Source organism: Artemia franciscana, chromosome 1 (assembly GCF_032884065.1).
Source record: "Artemia franciscana chromosome 1, ASM3288406v1, whole genome shotgun sequence".
NCBI lineage: Eukaryota > Metazoa > Arthropoda > Branchiopoda > Anostraca > Artemiidae > Artemia > Artemia franciscana.
This window is the reverse complement of record NC_088863.1, coordinates 40,158,695-40,173,530: the sequence shown is the minus strand read 5'-3', so window position 1 is coordinate 40,173,530 and position 14,836 is coordinate 40,158,695. Positions and strand designations below refer to the sequence as shown.

The 14,836-nt window shown below is 37.1% G+C and overlaps 1 protein-coding gene across 1 annotated transcript in view; it reads left to right on the top strand.

Moving 5' to 3' along the window:
• LOC136029564 (4-aminobutyrate aminotransferase, mitochondrial-like) overlaps positions 1–14,836 on the top strand; it is a 121,659-nt gene that overhangs the window by 54,865 nt on the left and 51,958 nt on the right. The window contains exon 4 of the mRNA XM_065708053.1: positions 6,997–7,077. Coding sequence (XP_065564125.1) covers positions 6,997–7,077 — 81 coding nt within the window. The remainder of the gene's footprint in view (positions 1–6,996; positions 7,078–14,836) is intronic.

The window sequence follows — 14,836 nt, the reverse complement described above, 5'->3', positions numbered from 1 at the left end:
ACCTTTCCGTCAATCATCAGTTCAGAAATCTTGGCTGTCATAAATGAAGCAGAGATTAATGTGAGCGAAGTTTCCGAGTTTGGCGTTTACAAGGAACTTAAGAAGCTGAATAGGAACTGTGCATTCTATCCTGGCGAGCTCCCTTTAAAGTTATCACGTGAATTCGCTATTTTTCTTGCCAAGCCACTCTCCTCCATTATTAACCAGGGTTTCCAAGAACAAGTATTCCCTAGTGCTTGTAAGAGACCATACGTTCGGGTCATACCGAAAGTGAAGGTCCCCAAATCATGCGACCAACTCCGGCCTATCTTAATAACCCCGAACCTGTTTAAGGTGTTAGAACTGTTTATATACCGCCAGCTGATGTCACGGGTTTTTCCTTCTCTTGACTCATGTCACTACGGATGCTTGAACGAAAGCAGCACAACTGTTTACATAGTAATAATGTATCACCTTATTGTCGAGTGGCTTGAGCTATAAACTTTTTCCTTTCTAATTTTGAGGATAGGTTTAAATACGTAGTAGACGACTTGTTAGTTCTTCTGAAATATTTCATTGAAAAGTCCGAGGCAGTTCCTCAATTCAGTGATGCGAGAATGAGCAACTTTAAAGATCAACGTACTATCAACAGCTTTAAATCAACGAATAAAAACCCCAAATCCTTCGCTTTAATCCTCTTAAGAAGGACTTTGTCAGCCCTCCTCCACCGTATCCTAGTGAATCTTCGGCTGTAATTATCGGTGTTGCATTTAGTGTTGACTGTTTGTTTAGTACTCATGTTGATACAATCACTAAAAAGGCAATTAGTGCGATGCGTACCCTTATCTAACTACGTCGTTTCGGTTCTTCTGTGTCTCAACTTAGGACAGCCTATCTTATATACATCCGAACAATTCTTGAATATGCTTGTGCTGTATGAGGCCCTCAAATCAACAACACACGTTACTTAAGCGATCATCTTGAGTCAATACAAAAAAGAACCTTTAAAGTTATTCTTCCAGGCGCACATGTAAGTTATGAATCGGCGTTATCTGTCGTACAACTATTGTTCCTTTACGAACATCGTTTCGGTTTGATCTGCAAATTTGGCTAATTTCTTCTTAGCAGTGAAAAACATTGAGAGATTATTGGAATAAAATAAACACAAGGTCAGATAACAGAATTGTCTACTCCTATAACAAACCGTTTGGCCAATCCGATCGTTCCTTTTTACATGTCAGCGTTTAATAAGTTTTAGTCTCGTATCTTTTTTCTTTTTCTTGTTTTCGTTTAGTACTGGCACCATTTAGTTTTAATTTTATACTAAGCTACGATTGCTTTTAAATAAAACCATTCTATTCTATAAATGGTCATGGATAATTCGAAAAAAATAGAAAAAATGAAGTATTTTTAACTTACGAACGGGTAATGGGATCTTAATTAAATTTGACGTTTGGAAGAATATCGTGTCTCAGAGCTCTTAGTTTAAATCCCGACCAGATCCGGTTAAATTGGGGGGAGTTGGGGGGACCTAAAATCTTGGAAAACGCTTAGAATGGGGGGATCGGGAAGAAACTTGGTGGAAAAAATAAGCAGAAGTCCTAGACGTGTAATTGACATAACTGGAACAGATCTGCTCTGTTTGGGGGAGTTGGAGGGGGGGGGAATAATTCTGAAAATTAGAAAAAATGAGGTATTTTTAACTTACGAATGAGTGATCGGATCTTAATGTAATTTGAATTTTGGAAGAATATCGTGTCTTAGAGCTCTTATTTTAAATCCCGACTGGATCCGGTGATATTTGGGGGGGGGAATTGAGGGATCGGGATGAAACTGTGTGGAAAAAATAAAGGAAAAAGTCCTAGATACGTGATTGCTATAACCAGAACGGATCCGCTCTCTTTGTGGGAGTTGGGGGGGGGGAGGGTTAATTCTGGAAAATTAGAAAAAATGAGGTATTTTTTACTTACGAAGGAGTGATCGGATCTTTATGAAATTTGATTTTTGGAAGGATATCGTGTCTCAGAGCTCTTATTTTAAATCCCGATCGGATCTGGTGACATTGGGGGGAGTTCAGGGAGGACGTAAAATCTTGGAAAACGCCTAGAGTGGAGGGATCGGGAACAAACTTGGTGGTAAAAATAATCATAAGTCCTTGAAACGTGATTGAAATAACCGGAACGGTTCTGTTCTCTTTGGTGGATTTGGGGGAGGATGGTTAATTCTGAAAAATTAAAAAAATGAGGTATTTTTAACTTGCGAAGGAGTGATCGGATCTTAATGAAATTTGATGTTTAGAAGGATATCGTGTCTCAGAGCCCTAATCTTAAATCCTGATCGGATCCGATGAAGGTGAATTTGGGGGGGGGACCCGAAATCTTGGAAAACGCTTAGAGTCGAGGGATCGGGATGAAACTTGGTGGTAAAAATACGCCTAAGTCCCAGATACGGGATTGACATAACCGGAACGGATCTGATCTCCTTGGGGGAGTTCAGGGGGAGGGTTAATTCTAAAACATAGGAAAAATGAGGTATTTTTGACTTACGAAAGAGTGATCGTATCTTAATGAAATTTCATATTTAGAAGGACCTCGAAACTCAGATCTCTTATTTTAAATCCCGACCAGATCCTGTGTCATTAGGGGGGGGGGGAAATCTTGGAAAACGCTTAAAGCGGAGAGATCAGGATGAAACTTGGTGGAAAGAATAAGCCCAAGTCCAAGATAGGTGACTGGCATAACCGGACCAGATCTGCTCTCTTTGGTGGAGTTGGGGAGGGGGGAGTAATTAAGAACAATTAGAAAAAATGAGGTATTTGTAACTTACGAACGGGTAATCAGATCTTAATGAAATTTGATATCTAGAAGGATCTTGTGCTTTAGAACTCTCATTTGAAATCTCGACCAGATCCGGTAACATTGAAGAGAGTTTGAGGGGGAAACCGGTCTATTTTCAATTCGAATCGGATCCGGGGACATAGAGGGTTGGAGGGGGGGGGGAAACTTGATGGGAAGAATAAGCACAAGTTATAGATACGATCTTGACATAATTGGTACGGATCCATTCTCTTTGAGGGAGCAGGGGGTTGCTAATTTGGAAAAATCTGAAAAATTGAGGTATTTTTAACATAAGAACGGGTGACCGGATCTTGATTAAATTTGATATTTAGAAGAAACTCCTGTCTCAGAGTTCTTATTTCAAATCCCGACCAGATCCTTTGACATTGGGGGAAGTTTGAGGTGGAAACTAGAAATCTTGGAAAACGCTCATAAATGTCGTATATATGTGATTGACGTAACCGGACTTGATCCGCTCTCTTTGGTGGAGTTAGGTGGTGGGGTTCAGTGCTTTGGCGAGTTTGGTGCTTCTGGACATGCTAGGACGATGGAAATTGGTAGGCGTGTCAGGGAGCTGCACAAATTGACTTGATAAAGTCGTTTTCCCCGATTCGACCATCTGGGAGGCTGAAGGGAGAGGAAAAATTAGAAAAATTGAGGTATTTTAACTTGCGAGTGGGTGATCGGATCTTAATGAATTTTAATATTTAGAAGGACCTCGTGACTCAGAGCTCTTATTTTAAATACCGACTGGCATTGAGCCTCTGATTTTCCTTTTAAAGCAATCAATTGATTCTTAGAATTTTGCTAGAGCTCATACCATAAGAGCTCTAGGCTCTTGGCTCTTCCGACCTCGTCACAAGTGCCATATGAGCCCCTTAGCTCTTTTTTTTCAATGAACATCTTATCAAATCATTGGCTCTAGAAAATTGGAAAGGGCTAATTATTTGGTAAATTAATTTTTTTACTGCCTATTGAAGTAATAAAAGAGATTACATCTTTCCAGATAAAAGAGCCGATCTATGTCATTTGCCTCCGCACAACGGAAATATGGCCCAAATCAAACCAAAGTACAACAGAACGACACTTACGAGATAGCTAATTCGTTTAAAACTATCAAAAAGCTAGTTTTGTAACCTCCCAGTTTCAGAAAACATGGTATCGAGAAATGGCGTATTGTGCCTAAAAATGTATAAGGCAGTAATAAATTTAACGGTTGTATAAACCGTTTTTCAGTAATATTAATGCTTATACAATATTACATACAGTGTTGGTAAGTATTTCAAGCACGCAATTTTAGTACTTGGATTTTACTTAAGCACAACTTTTCCAAAGTACTTAATGCTTAAGTTAAATAACTGGGTACTTGAAGCCTACAAGTACCCAAGAATACTTGAGAGTCACCAACCAAAATGTCCAGTAGACTACGAAGAAAATCATATGTAAGAAGGTCAGTCTCAGTCGGTACAGAACAAAAAATAAAGTAACTTTAATAGTATTATCATCCAAATCAGTAAATGAAAATGACCAGCCAGTCGGTAAAATCCAATGCCCCCCTCTCCAAACATTTTAAATGGTGAAGCCTCTGTGTCGTTACCTGACCAAGTCCACGGAAAGTATTTACTCGTACTTCTTAGTCCTAGTCCGTCATCTCTATTGCACTTCCGTCATAGGGGAACTCTTCTATAGTTCTGACAACATTTCATATTTTCAAATTATTTTGTTTAACCTTTATCTTATCCTGCTATGATCACTCAACCCACAAAACAGGAAAAATAATTGATATAAAATGAAAAATAGATACTGTAAGACATTCTACAGCGTACATTCTGCCTTTATTACTATTTTGTTTGTCATACTTCTATTTGGCTGCTCAATTTTGCATGGGTAGGGCTTCCTTCAAGTATCTTTTCTTTTACAATTTTAAATATGCCTTTCGAAAACGGAATTTTCCACAGTTCACACAAGTTAGCTTGAGCAATTGCTTAAAGGAGGACCAAATTATAAAACAAAAACCTGAAAAGACTGCTTTCCTGTTTACTTTTTTCATGAGATGGTTTATGGCTTCCCAGCTAAGCTGTCAACGGAGCTTGCTTGTACTATTCTTTTAAATTAATCGCCTTTGCATCTTAGTTCTGGTCCGATTCTGGTCGCTATATTTTGGACATTCGAAAGGCTTTCGATTAGTTGACCCACCGACTTCTAACCTCAAAATATAGTCACTAAGGCATAAAAAAGAATGCTAGTCAATGGATTGACGATTTATCGAGAAGGAGTGCAGTGCGGATACTTTGTTTCGCTCATCTTCTCAATTTAGGGAGGTCGTCACGCAAGATTAAGTTGAACAGCCAGTTCTGTTGTTACTTCGTGTTAATAATCTTATTGTTGTGGATGTGAACTAAAAACCTTTACTTTTTTGTTTTCTATATTATCTTGAATCTTTCTATGCTTGGTAATTCAATAAAATAAGAACACTATTTTCTTTCGATGGTGACCGCACCCTCGGCACTGCTGTCAGAACGGAGCTTGAGTTACCTAAAAAAAAAAAAAAAAAAAAAAAAAATAGAGAATAATTCTATAGTCAGAAATTAATTGAGTAGCCCTAAGTGCTGCCGAGTTTCTTGATTTTTCTTGATAATTTTTATTAAATTCATCTTTCAAAGGGTTCTCTCCGTAAATCTAAGAATTCCTCTTCCTTCTTATTCTTCTTGATGAATATATCCTTCAGATATCGTATTAGTCTAAAGAAGTGAAGGTATTGATGAGCCTTTAAATTCTTACGAATTTCAAAGCTGTTTCCCCTGGGCTGATTCTAAAAAATTCCTTTCTTAGTTAATTTGATTCTAGCGTCTCTTATTGCCTTACATATGAATGCCAACTTTTTCTTCGTTCCGAGTACCATTCTCTAACGTATGTGACGATGTGATGAATCTTATCCCTTTGAAAAATAACTCTGTTGATTATGTGTTACTTCATTTGAACCCTCTTTATATTCTTCTGTGTTTGGCTTTTGTTTTTCTTCAACTATACGATGGTGTTCCTGCGGCCCTCAGAAGTAGTGTTTCTCTTGTCTCTGATCATTTGATCATTGTACGTATCTTTTTCGTAGTTCTTGCTACATTTGAATACCATTGAATCCATCAATTAGGTTTTAATACCATCCCTTTTAGTTCCTCACAAATGACGGGGAATACCCTGCCTGAACTTGTACGATGGTTTCAGAAAAATCGTAAAATATTTTTGATTTCTTATTCATTTGTTTTTTTTTTTTTTTTTTTTTTTTTAATGCCTCTGTGTGGTGAGTGTCCGAGTCAAGTTGTAAATGTGTGCTTGTAATACTTATTGCCTATGGCACTTCTTTATACTCTTGGAAAACGTAATTATCTTTGGGATGACTGTTAGTCTCACTTTGCTCGGCCTATTTCATTTCCTGTTTTGTTTTGTTTTCCTTCGGTTTATGAGCAATTTTTAAGCAAAACAGATAATATTTGTCTCCAAATACATCGAGATTTTAGAGTTTGCTCGATAGTTCCAAAGAATTTCTTGTTAGAATCTTTTCTGCGGTGTCAATTGTGGCTAATTGACATTTAGCCTACTGTGAAATCGTGCAGTATATACTTTATATAGGTATTTACGTGTGTTGAAATTATTTCAGGAAATTTCTTGGGGGCATTTTCGCTCTTAAAGACATTCCCTGAAATAAGGCTAAATAACGTTTTTAAATTTTCGCTCTTAAGGACATTCCCTGTAACTAAGTACAAATGCATTGAAATGAAAAAAAGTTAATTGAAGGCTAAATAACGTTTTTAAATTCTCACTCTTAAGGAGCGAAAATTTAAACTAAGCATAAATACACCCTGAAACTACACATAAATACATTGAAATGAAAAACAGTAATTGAGGGCTAAATAATGTTTTAAATTTTTGGCAATTTTATTAATCTTAAGCTAAATGTAGTTTAACGCATGGTTGGATTTGTTCAACTTAATCAACTTAATCCAAACTAACCGTATATTTAATACAGAATTCCCTACTATTTGTATACAGAGTTAATGGATGTGATAGCTTTCATTTTCTACAAGGCGTATGGCTTTTGTTTAACTTAGGCTATAATAGTTTTAACTTTTTATGTTTAGAATTTACAATTTGTTATTCGTTATTGTTTATCTTTTCTTTTCAGCGTACTTTCATCAATCGTCCTGCTCTTGGCGTTTATCCTGGCGAGGCATGGCCAAACAAGCTAAAAGACACGCTGCTCGCAGTAAGTACCGTTTCTTTAACACTTGTTTCACTCAGTCTTTTGTGGTCTCTTTTATTTTCCTTTTCTTCTTTTTTGTAACTTCCTCCTTTCCCCAGTTTTTTTCTGAATTCCGGACAGAATCGCCGAAATAAGGGAGTCTATCTTAGACTCGGCCTACGGACCAAAAAGATCTTAATCTCTAAATAATTCAATTTTTGAACATCAAAGATTTACTTTTTTTTTAATCTGTGTAAATGCATGCAACCCGTCCGAGATAGTTCTTGGTGGCTTCGCATATTAACAAAACACCAAAAAGGGATAGAGTTATGTAATTTTATAACATCTATGGACGACAATGACGTCAGTAGGGAGGACTCCCCCTTTATTTTTGTCTTCCTGGCCCCTTAGATTTTGAATCCAACCTTTTTTATATTCTTATTGAAAAAGAGATTGTCTTTTTAAAAAAAATTTTAGAAATGTTTTTTTTTAACTTCGTCTCCTTTATTTTCTTGGATTGTCGTTCTCTGATGGAAAGAACAATTCCTCAGTTAGGTTTTTGGGAAGGACGATTAGTTTTATTTGGTTAAAAAAATATGTTGTTAGCCACTTTTTAGGTTTTGAACTGTGAAAGCTGCGAAATCGTGACATTTATACGTGACTGATCAGAAAATTCCTTGGTCTGATGAGGGGAATGACAGGCAATCTAGGCAATCTAATGGTCATGTGTCAATTTTATATTCTTGGTCAACCTGCCTGAGACTCTTGGCAGGCGAGACTTGCTAAAAGATAACAAACAAATATGGGTCCAATAAGAGAGGCACACTTACTCTCGCAGTTTACCGGTTCTATTTAACCAAACACTTGGAAATCTATAGGTTCTATCTCTATCTTAGCTCTATGACTATCTACCTTAGTTCTACTGCCCTGGGAATGACGCATGGACATGGACGGATAATAGGTAGACATATCTATTAACAAATCAACTAACATCATTTGTATACAATCCTAATAAGGGGGGATTAATGCCAGAATTGCCTCTCACTCAATTGGGCTATCTGTCTTGACTTTTTCTATAAATAGCCATGACTTGATGCCCACAAATATTCCATTTTACTTCAAGTCCGTTGATTTTTGAATTAAAATGGAATAGTTGTGGGCATCAGGTTATGGCTAATTGTAGAAAAAGCCAAGACAGATACTCCAATTGAGTGAGAGGCAATTCTGGCATTAATCTCACCCCCCTTATTAGGATTGTATAAAAATGATGTTAGTTGATTTGTTAAATCTAAGATTTTCAAAAAAGGATTATTTTACAGCGTACTCACATTTAAGGCTAAATATATTTTATCTATTGGTGTTGAGTGTCAATAGGTAAATAAGTGTCTGTAGTGTCAAAAGTTGAGTGTCAGTGTCTCGTCTCCGTTGTGGTCCAAAATACTCGTGTACAGGTTTTGTCACAGACAGATGTCACGAATAACGTTGACCAGTGAGAGAAATTCTGAATTTTAGAAACTAATGAGCCAACCATTCCTTTATAGTTGTAAATAAGTAAGGAAAGTCACCATAAACATTTACAATCCTTGCCAAATTTTAATCGATATTCAAACAGTTTTATGAAGAACCACCCCTGCATTATGCTTAATATTATTTTTATCCATTTCTAATAAAACACGCACCGTAACCGTGACGACTTGCCGCTAACCACTATGACTTCTTGATATAATTGCTTGAAGTAATAAATAACGTCTACTCAACGTCGTGCTGATCTGAAAAAAGAAGAAAATTGATAAACAGACATTTGGAAAATCTTTATTTATTGTGTCCTCATTTGGGGTCTCGCGTATGGCTCTGAACAGTTCCGTTGTCGAATTCATGTTCATTTTAGGCCTTGAATTCCTTTTTTGGAGCGTTTTGCTCATTATTGCAGTCATCTTATTGAATTTAATCGTAATAGTACTTGGTCGTGTTTACTTCTCGAAATTTGGCCGTCTAATATTCGAAATACAAGTTTTATAATTTATTTGATTCCAGTGTTTCTGTCTTGTGCATAAAAATTCTTTGTACATACTGATTTCTTCAAATTGAAAAGCTTGTTTAAATTGGTATCCATCATTTTCTTTTAGCAGTATTCTTGTGCATAAAAGTTCTTTGTACATACAGATTTCTCCCAACTGAAAAGCTTGCTAAAATTGGTATCCATCATTTTCTTTCAGCAGCATTTATTTAAAAGATGCTCCGGCTTCCGTTTTAAGTATCATTATATAACTTTATTGGCGTTCTAATCGATAAAACTGAAGGAGCGTTGCATTGCTATTTAACATGAAAAACTGCATTAGACAAGTGGATATATAGGAAAGTCAAATTTATTTTTAATCACAATCTCATCTTCAACGTCGGATAATAATTGATCGAAGAGAAAAGCTCTTTGTAGCAATAATTAAAAATAAAAGTTAGTGTAAAAGTTTCCCTTTATTTATTTCAAAATGGAACTACTTATAGAGACTGATTTAAAACAGTTTTTTCACAACAGCAGTTTTCCAAAGAAAAGAGCAACATTAAACATAAGAAGAGTGCCCTACCTTTAACCTACTAGAAGACATGACACCTCACAGCCCCTGGAGCAGGCGCTGTCTGTTGTTTAAGTTGCCCGTTTCTTACATATAGGGATGTTTTTGTGGGAAAGAGTGGCATATTTCATCACGGGTCTCCAAAAAGGCTTAGGGTATTCAGGTGAATCTTGGTGAAAATCTTAGATGGGATATAAAAACAAAACACACTAAGTGCATGCTGATTGTCAAAAGCACGTATGAGCAATATCCCAGTTGAAATTTTCTGGGCATGTTAAAGGAGAATCCTGAAAAGTGACCGGAAAGCAACCCAGCCTCCCTTGTTTTTTTTAGATCTCACTCAACATTGATAAGCTTTTTGAGATAGCTATGTTTTCAGAATCGAAAAAAGTTCCATAACTTTATTTCTGGGGATGACAAGACCCCTTATAGCCTGTGGGCATCCTCCATAGCCTCCTAGGGCGAGGACTGTAATTTATGTCATTTGCTCATGTTTTACCCCTAGGATTTATTATTCTGAAATAGTGGACTGTTTGTTTCTGGGTGTTTCTGAAATTGTTAGAGGAATTAAGCTGAGACTTCAGAGAATGTTGAATTAAATCAGAAGACACAATGTTCAATCTGGTTACAAATATGGCAGATTTTGCAATTTCTTAAGAACAGCTAAGGGAGTTAACTTGAAACTTTCAAGGTTACTACGACTAACACTATTGCGATTTCGACTACTTGCGACAGCGACTACCTAAGACTGCGACTACTTGTGATTGCGACATTTTCTGACTGTGACTACTTGCGGCTATGACTAGGATTACTTGAAACTATGAAGGTGACAGGATTTATAAATTTCTGGTGGTGCTTCTTTTACGTGATTAATTGAAAGAAGTCTGCAGGGCTCAACAGAATTGCTCCAAGTCACTTACAGCACGACACAGAACTTCTACATTAGTTATTCCAAATGTGTATTGAGCCGGGACTCATGCCTGCCAACTGCCACGGTTACCGCACATCCAATATATTGAAAAAGAATCGAGATCCTTTGCACTGTTTGTCTGCAGCGTTTGATTTTGCCGTCCACTCGCAAGCACTGTGGTGCCTCTTAGATTCGTAATTTGTCCCTCAGACTGTCCCTGTTCTCCGTGTACAAGAGAATCTTCGTGTCCTAGTGACCATGCTCAGAAGAATAGGAATATTTGTCAACATAGAGAAAACGGAATTTTATCGTTTTTAGAGACACTAACTCGACCAATTCTAATCTTGTCCCTGATTGTAGCCAAACCCAGCAGACTCAGTCTCTGAAATACTTGGTGTCGCTTACAGCCTTGGTCGACTTGAGGCTTGTCGACTAATCAGACTGTAGTCAAGTCTGTCTGCTCAATATATGGTAAAGCTGTCAAATGCAGGTAGTCATGTTCACGTTCCAACGACTCAGTGCCGCCGTCTTTCCCGCCATCTGGTAGGTTTCACGCTTGTGAGAAATTTTGTCTCTCAGCGAGTGCTAGAGAATACGAGGCACATACTACAGGTTTACGCAATTTTTACTCGGATTGAAACAAAGGTTTTCTTACGACAGAAATGACATAAATATATGGAATCCTTGATCCACTTACTCAAGATGATAGATTTTGGAATGGAGAGCCTCAAGACAATCCAAGAAACTTTACGACTCACCACTGACTCAACTTTTTCAGTGAATGAATTATATGCATTTAATATTAATGTCAAGCATGTTTTTCGTCTTTTTATTTTGTTTCATCTTGTACTAAGTTTCTTTTTTACCATTTGTTCATTGTAAGCGGGTTCAGATAAATGGATATCAAACCACTCGAAAAAAAACCTCCTATTTCTTTGGTCATTATGTTCACTTCGTTTACGCTCCAGGAAGGAATCTGAACTGGATAATACGACCAAGATAAAACTTACGTAAAGTTTCTGAATCTTAATAATAATTTGCATAACCAATGGCCATAAAAGTCAGGGAGAGGGCTCTTTCCAACGGAAAAAATAAAAATTTTAGTGTCTATTTTAAGTAATTAAAATTAATTGAGGGCAACTAGCCTCCCTTCCACGCCTTTTTTTCGAAGAGATCCGAAAAAAATTGACAAAGCCTTTTGATTTAGCATAGTCCAGAGATCCAATAATCATACCTCTGAGGATGACATAATCCCCACACGCTTGGGGAAAGGGCTGTAAGTTGTGAAATTTGCCCATTGCATATGGAAATTTTCTGCAGGAGCAATTTCCACTGGGAGAATTTTGTGTGGGAGGAAAGTTCCCGGATTTAATTTTCCAGAGATCTTGTTTTTAACGGGATAGAATTTTTACTTGAGGTTAATTGAATTGCCTGGCATGTTTTGAAAGCCCGTCAGAAATTAAATATAATTTTTTTTTTTCAACTGAAGGTAGGGAGCAACGTTAACACTTACAATGAACAGGAATTATTCCGTATATGAGGGAGCTGCCCCTTCCTAAGCCTTCGCTCTTTGTGTAAAAATTCGACTTTCTGACACCATCTCTTAAGAAAAATTGTTCAAACACAAGGGCTGTTGAATTTGAATGAAATGTATTTTTACAGAACTTCTAGACTAGCGTAATCAGGGAGGATTTAGGAAGGGCCAGCCCCCTCATACACAAAGTAATTTCTGTTTGTTTTAAATTTCGCTTTTCCCCCTTACATTCAGTTGAAAAAACTTATTCCCAACGCTCTTAATGTTTTTCTGTTGTTTCTTTTTTTCTGGAGGCTACCAACGAATCTTTCAGAGATTTGACTATGAAATTCTCCTCGTTGCTAACTGCATTCTCGGCGCACGTGGACTAAAAGCGTTTCAAAGTCCTTTCTTGGGCAAAACATACTAAGGATTTATTGTTTCCAGGCAGTACAGAATTTCCAGATACAATATTTTGTGTGTTTTACCCGAGCTTTGAAAAGTATTTTAACTGATAATAGCGACAGAAAAAAAAAATATTCAGCTCCTGTTTTCATTTGTTGACGTTATTTGAAGTAAACTTTATTTTACTTAATGTGTATTTTCCTTGTCTAAGAAAATATAGTATATTTTTCATTTCTCTTTTCAAGTTGTGTTTATTGTGTTGCGAGAGGAACGCATTGGTTTTGTCCCGTTTTTTTGTTATTTTTGTTTTGTTTTTTTTTTCCCATGTGTCCGATCTCAGATTATTCCTGAAAACTGGGAAGGGTCTAACCTTTGCGTTTTGCGGAAAGTGTGGACCTCAGACCGGATTGATGAATATGACATTACATTTTGGAAAGCTCCGCAGAACTCTTGCCTGGGGCCAAAAAGGATGGTTTTTGCTTGTCCACGAGCCAGAGCCTATGGTGTGCGAAATGAAGTGGAGTTATATACCCTATGTCAGAGAGGAGTATCTGAAGTTGTGTATCCAAGCTTTTGTTTCATCAAAGCATGTTTCTACTTTGGAGGGGAAAGCTCCGTTCTGGCAGGCAAGCAGGCAGGCACCATTTTCAAATTGAAGATGGACTAAAATCTATAAGTGTTAAATATATGCGGTAGTTACCCGGCCCTACAGCCAATATATCTTCTTTGAGTGATAAATAGAAAAATTTACAAAAGCAAAATGTGGCATTTTCCCACGGGTCCGAAAGTGCTGCCATCTATTGTTTCTATCCATTTCCGTTCGTGATTTCAGCTGAGTTTATCATTCGGATTTTCGGTCTTGGAATTGCGATAGAGAAATGGTATCAGATGTACCTAATAAAATTTAAAAGTTCTCTCATTGCTAAAGAAATTGGAGCTTATCCTTTGCTACTTTCTAAGTGGTGACGTTAGAAAGTTGGCCTGAGGCCAAAAAAAATCAACTTTTGAACTAAGACGGATATAATTTTTTTTCGACGGCAATCGATAGCTCTTGATGAGCTGATAAAAGTATATGACATCCATTTTTTGGTACAAAAATTCTCTCATGAGGTATACCAGTTTGAAAGTTTCAAGGGGTTGACAACTTCAGTAGTAAGGTACACACTGAAACGAAATCTAGGCCATTACAAATTGTGAGACATATAGAGGACTTCTAAGCAACAGTTGGCTGTTAGGTAATAATCACCTTAGGCAATGAGGGGTTAGCAACTTTTGCTGGTTGGTGTATCTATTATTTGTTTCCAGTGTATTTGATGGTAAAGCCAATTTGGTTTCAGTGGTAAGACATGTAGGGGACTTGTAAGTAATAATCTGTTGTTAGGCTACAATCAACTTCAGCAGTGAGGGGTTTGCAACTATGCTAGTTCGTGTACCCATTTATTTGTGTCCGGTGAACTTGATGCCTATCACGGGAGAGGGACTTATAAGGAAGAATCGGTTCACTTTGGGCGAGAAACGGCTGTTAGCTCACAATCATCTTCGGCATTGAGGGGTTTGCTACTTCTGCTATTTGGTGTACCAATTATTTGTTTCCGGTGTATTTGATGGTTAAACCAATTTGGTTTCAGTGTAATAAATATAAGTAATAATCGGCTGTTGAGCTACAATCATCTTCAGCGATGAGGGGTTTGCAACTTTTGCTAGTTGGTGTACCCATTTATTTGTTTCCGGTGAACCTGATGTCTATCACGGGAATGGGACTTGTAAGTAAGAATCTGTTCACTTTGGGCTAGAAATTTGTGTAAATTGGTGCACATTGTATTTCATCTCATTAAATCTGACAGAATTAAGTGTTTACGCAACGGGTACAAACGCTAACGTAAAACAATTAGATAGTTTCGCAATAATTAGTGTCACCTATGGTATTTTGATCCTGAAAAGTTACGGATAGCTTTATAATACCAACTATATTATTTAAGATATTGTTCCAACTTCCAAGTTTTCATCCGTCACGATGTCTACGGTTGAAAAGGATAAACTTCAACTGGCTGCAAAGTCAATTTAGTCCCTTCTTTCGATATTATTTTGTAGTTGTTGTTTTTTCAACGCTGAGGAATAGCTTTGGTCATGTGATAACTGATTGCGTTCTTGTTTGAACATACCTTTTTAAAAACTTCGATAGGCTGACAACTCTGTTCCAACTTCCAAGTTTTCATCCGTCACGATGTCTACGGTTGAAAAGGATAAACTTCAACTGGCTGCAAAGTCAATTTAGTCCCTTCTTTCGATATTATTTTGTAGTTGTTGTTTTTTCAACGCTGAGGAATAGCTTTGGTCATGTGATAACTGATTGCGTTCTTGTTTGAACATACCGTTTAAAAACTT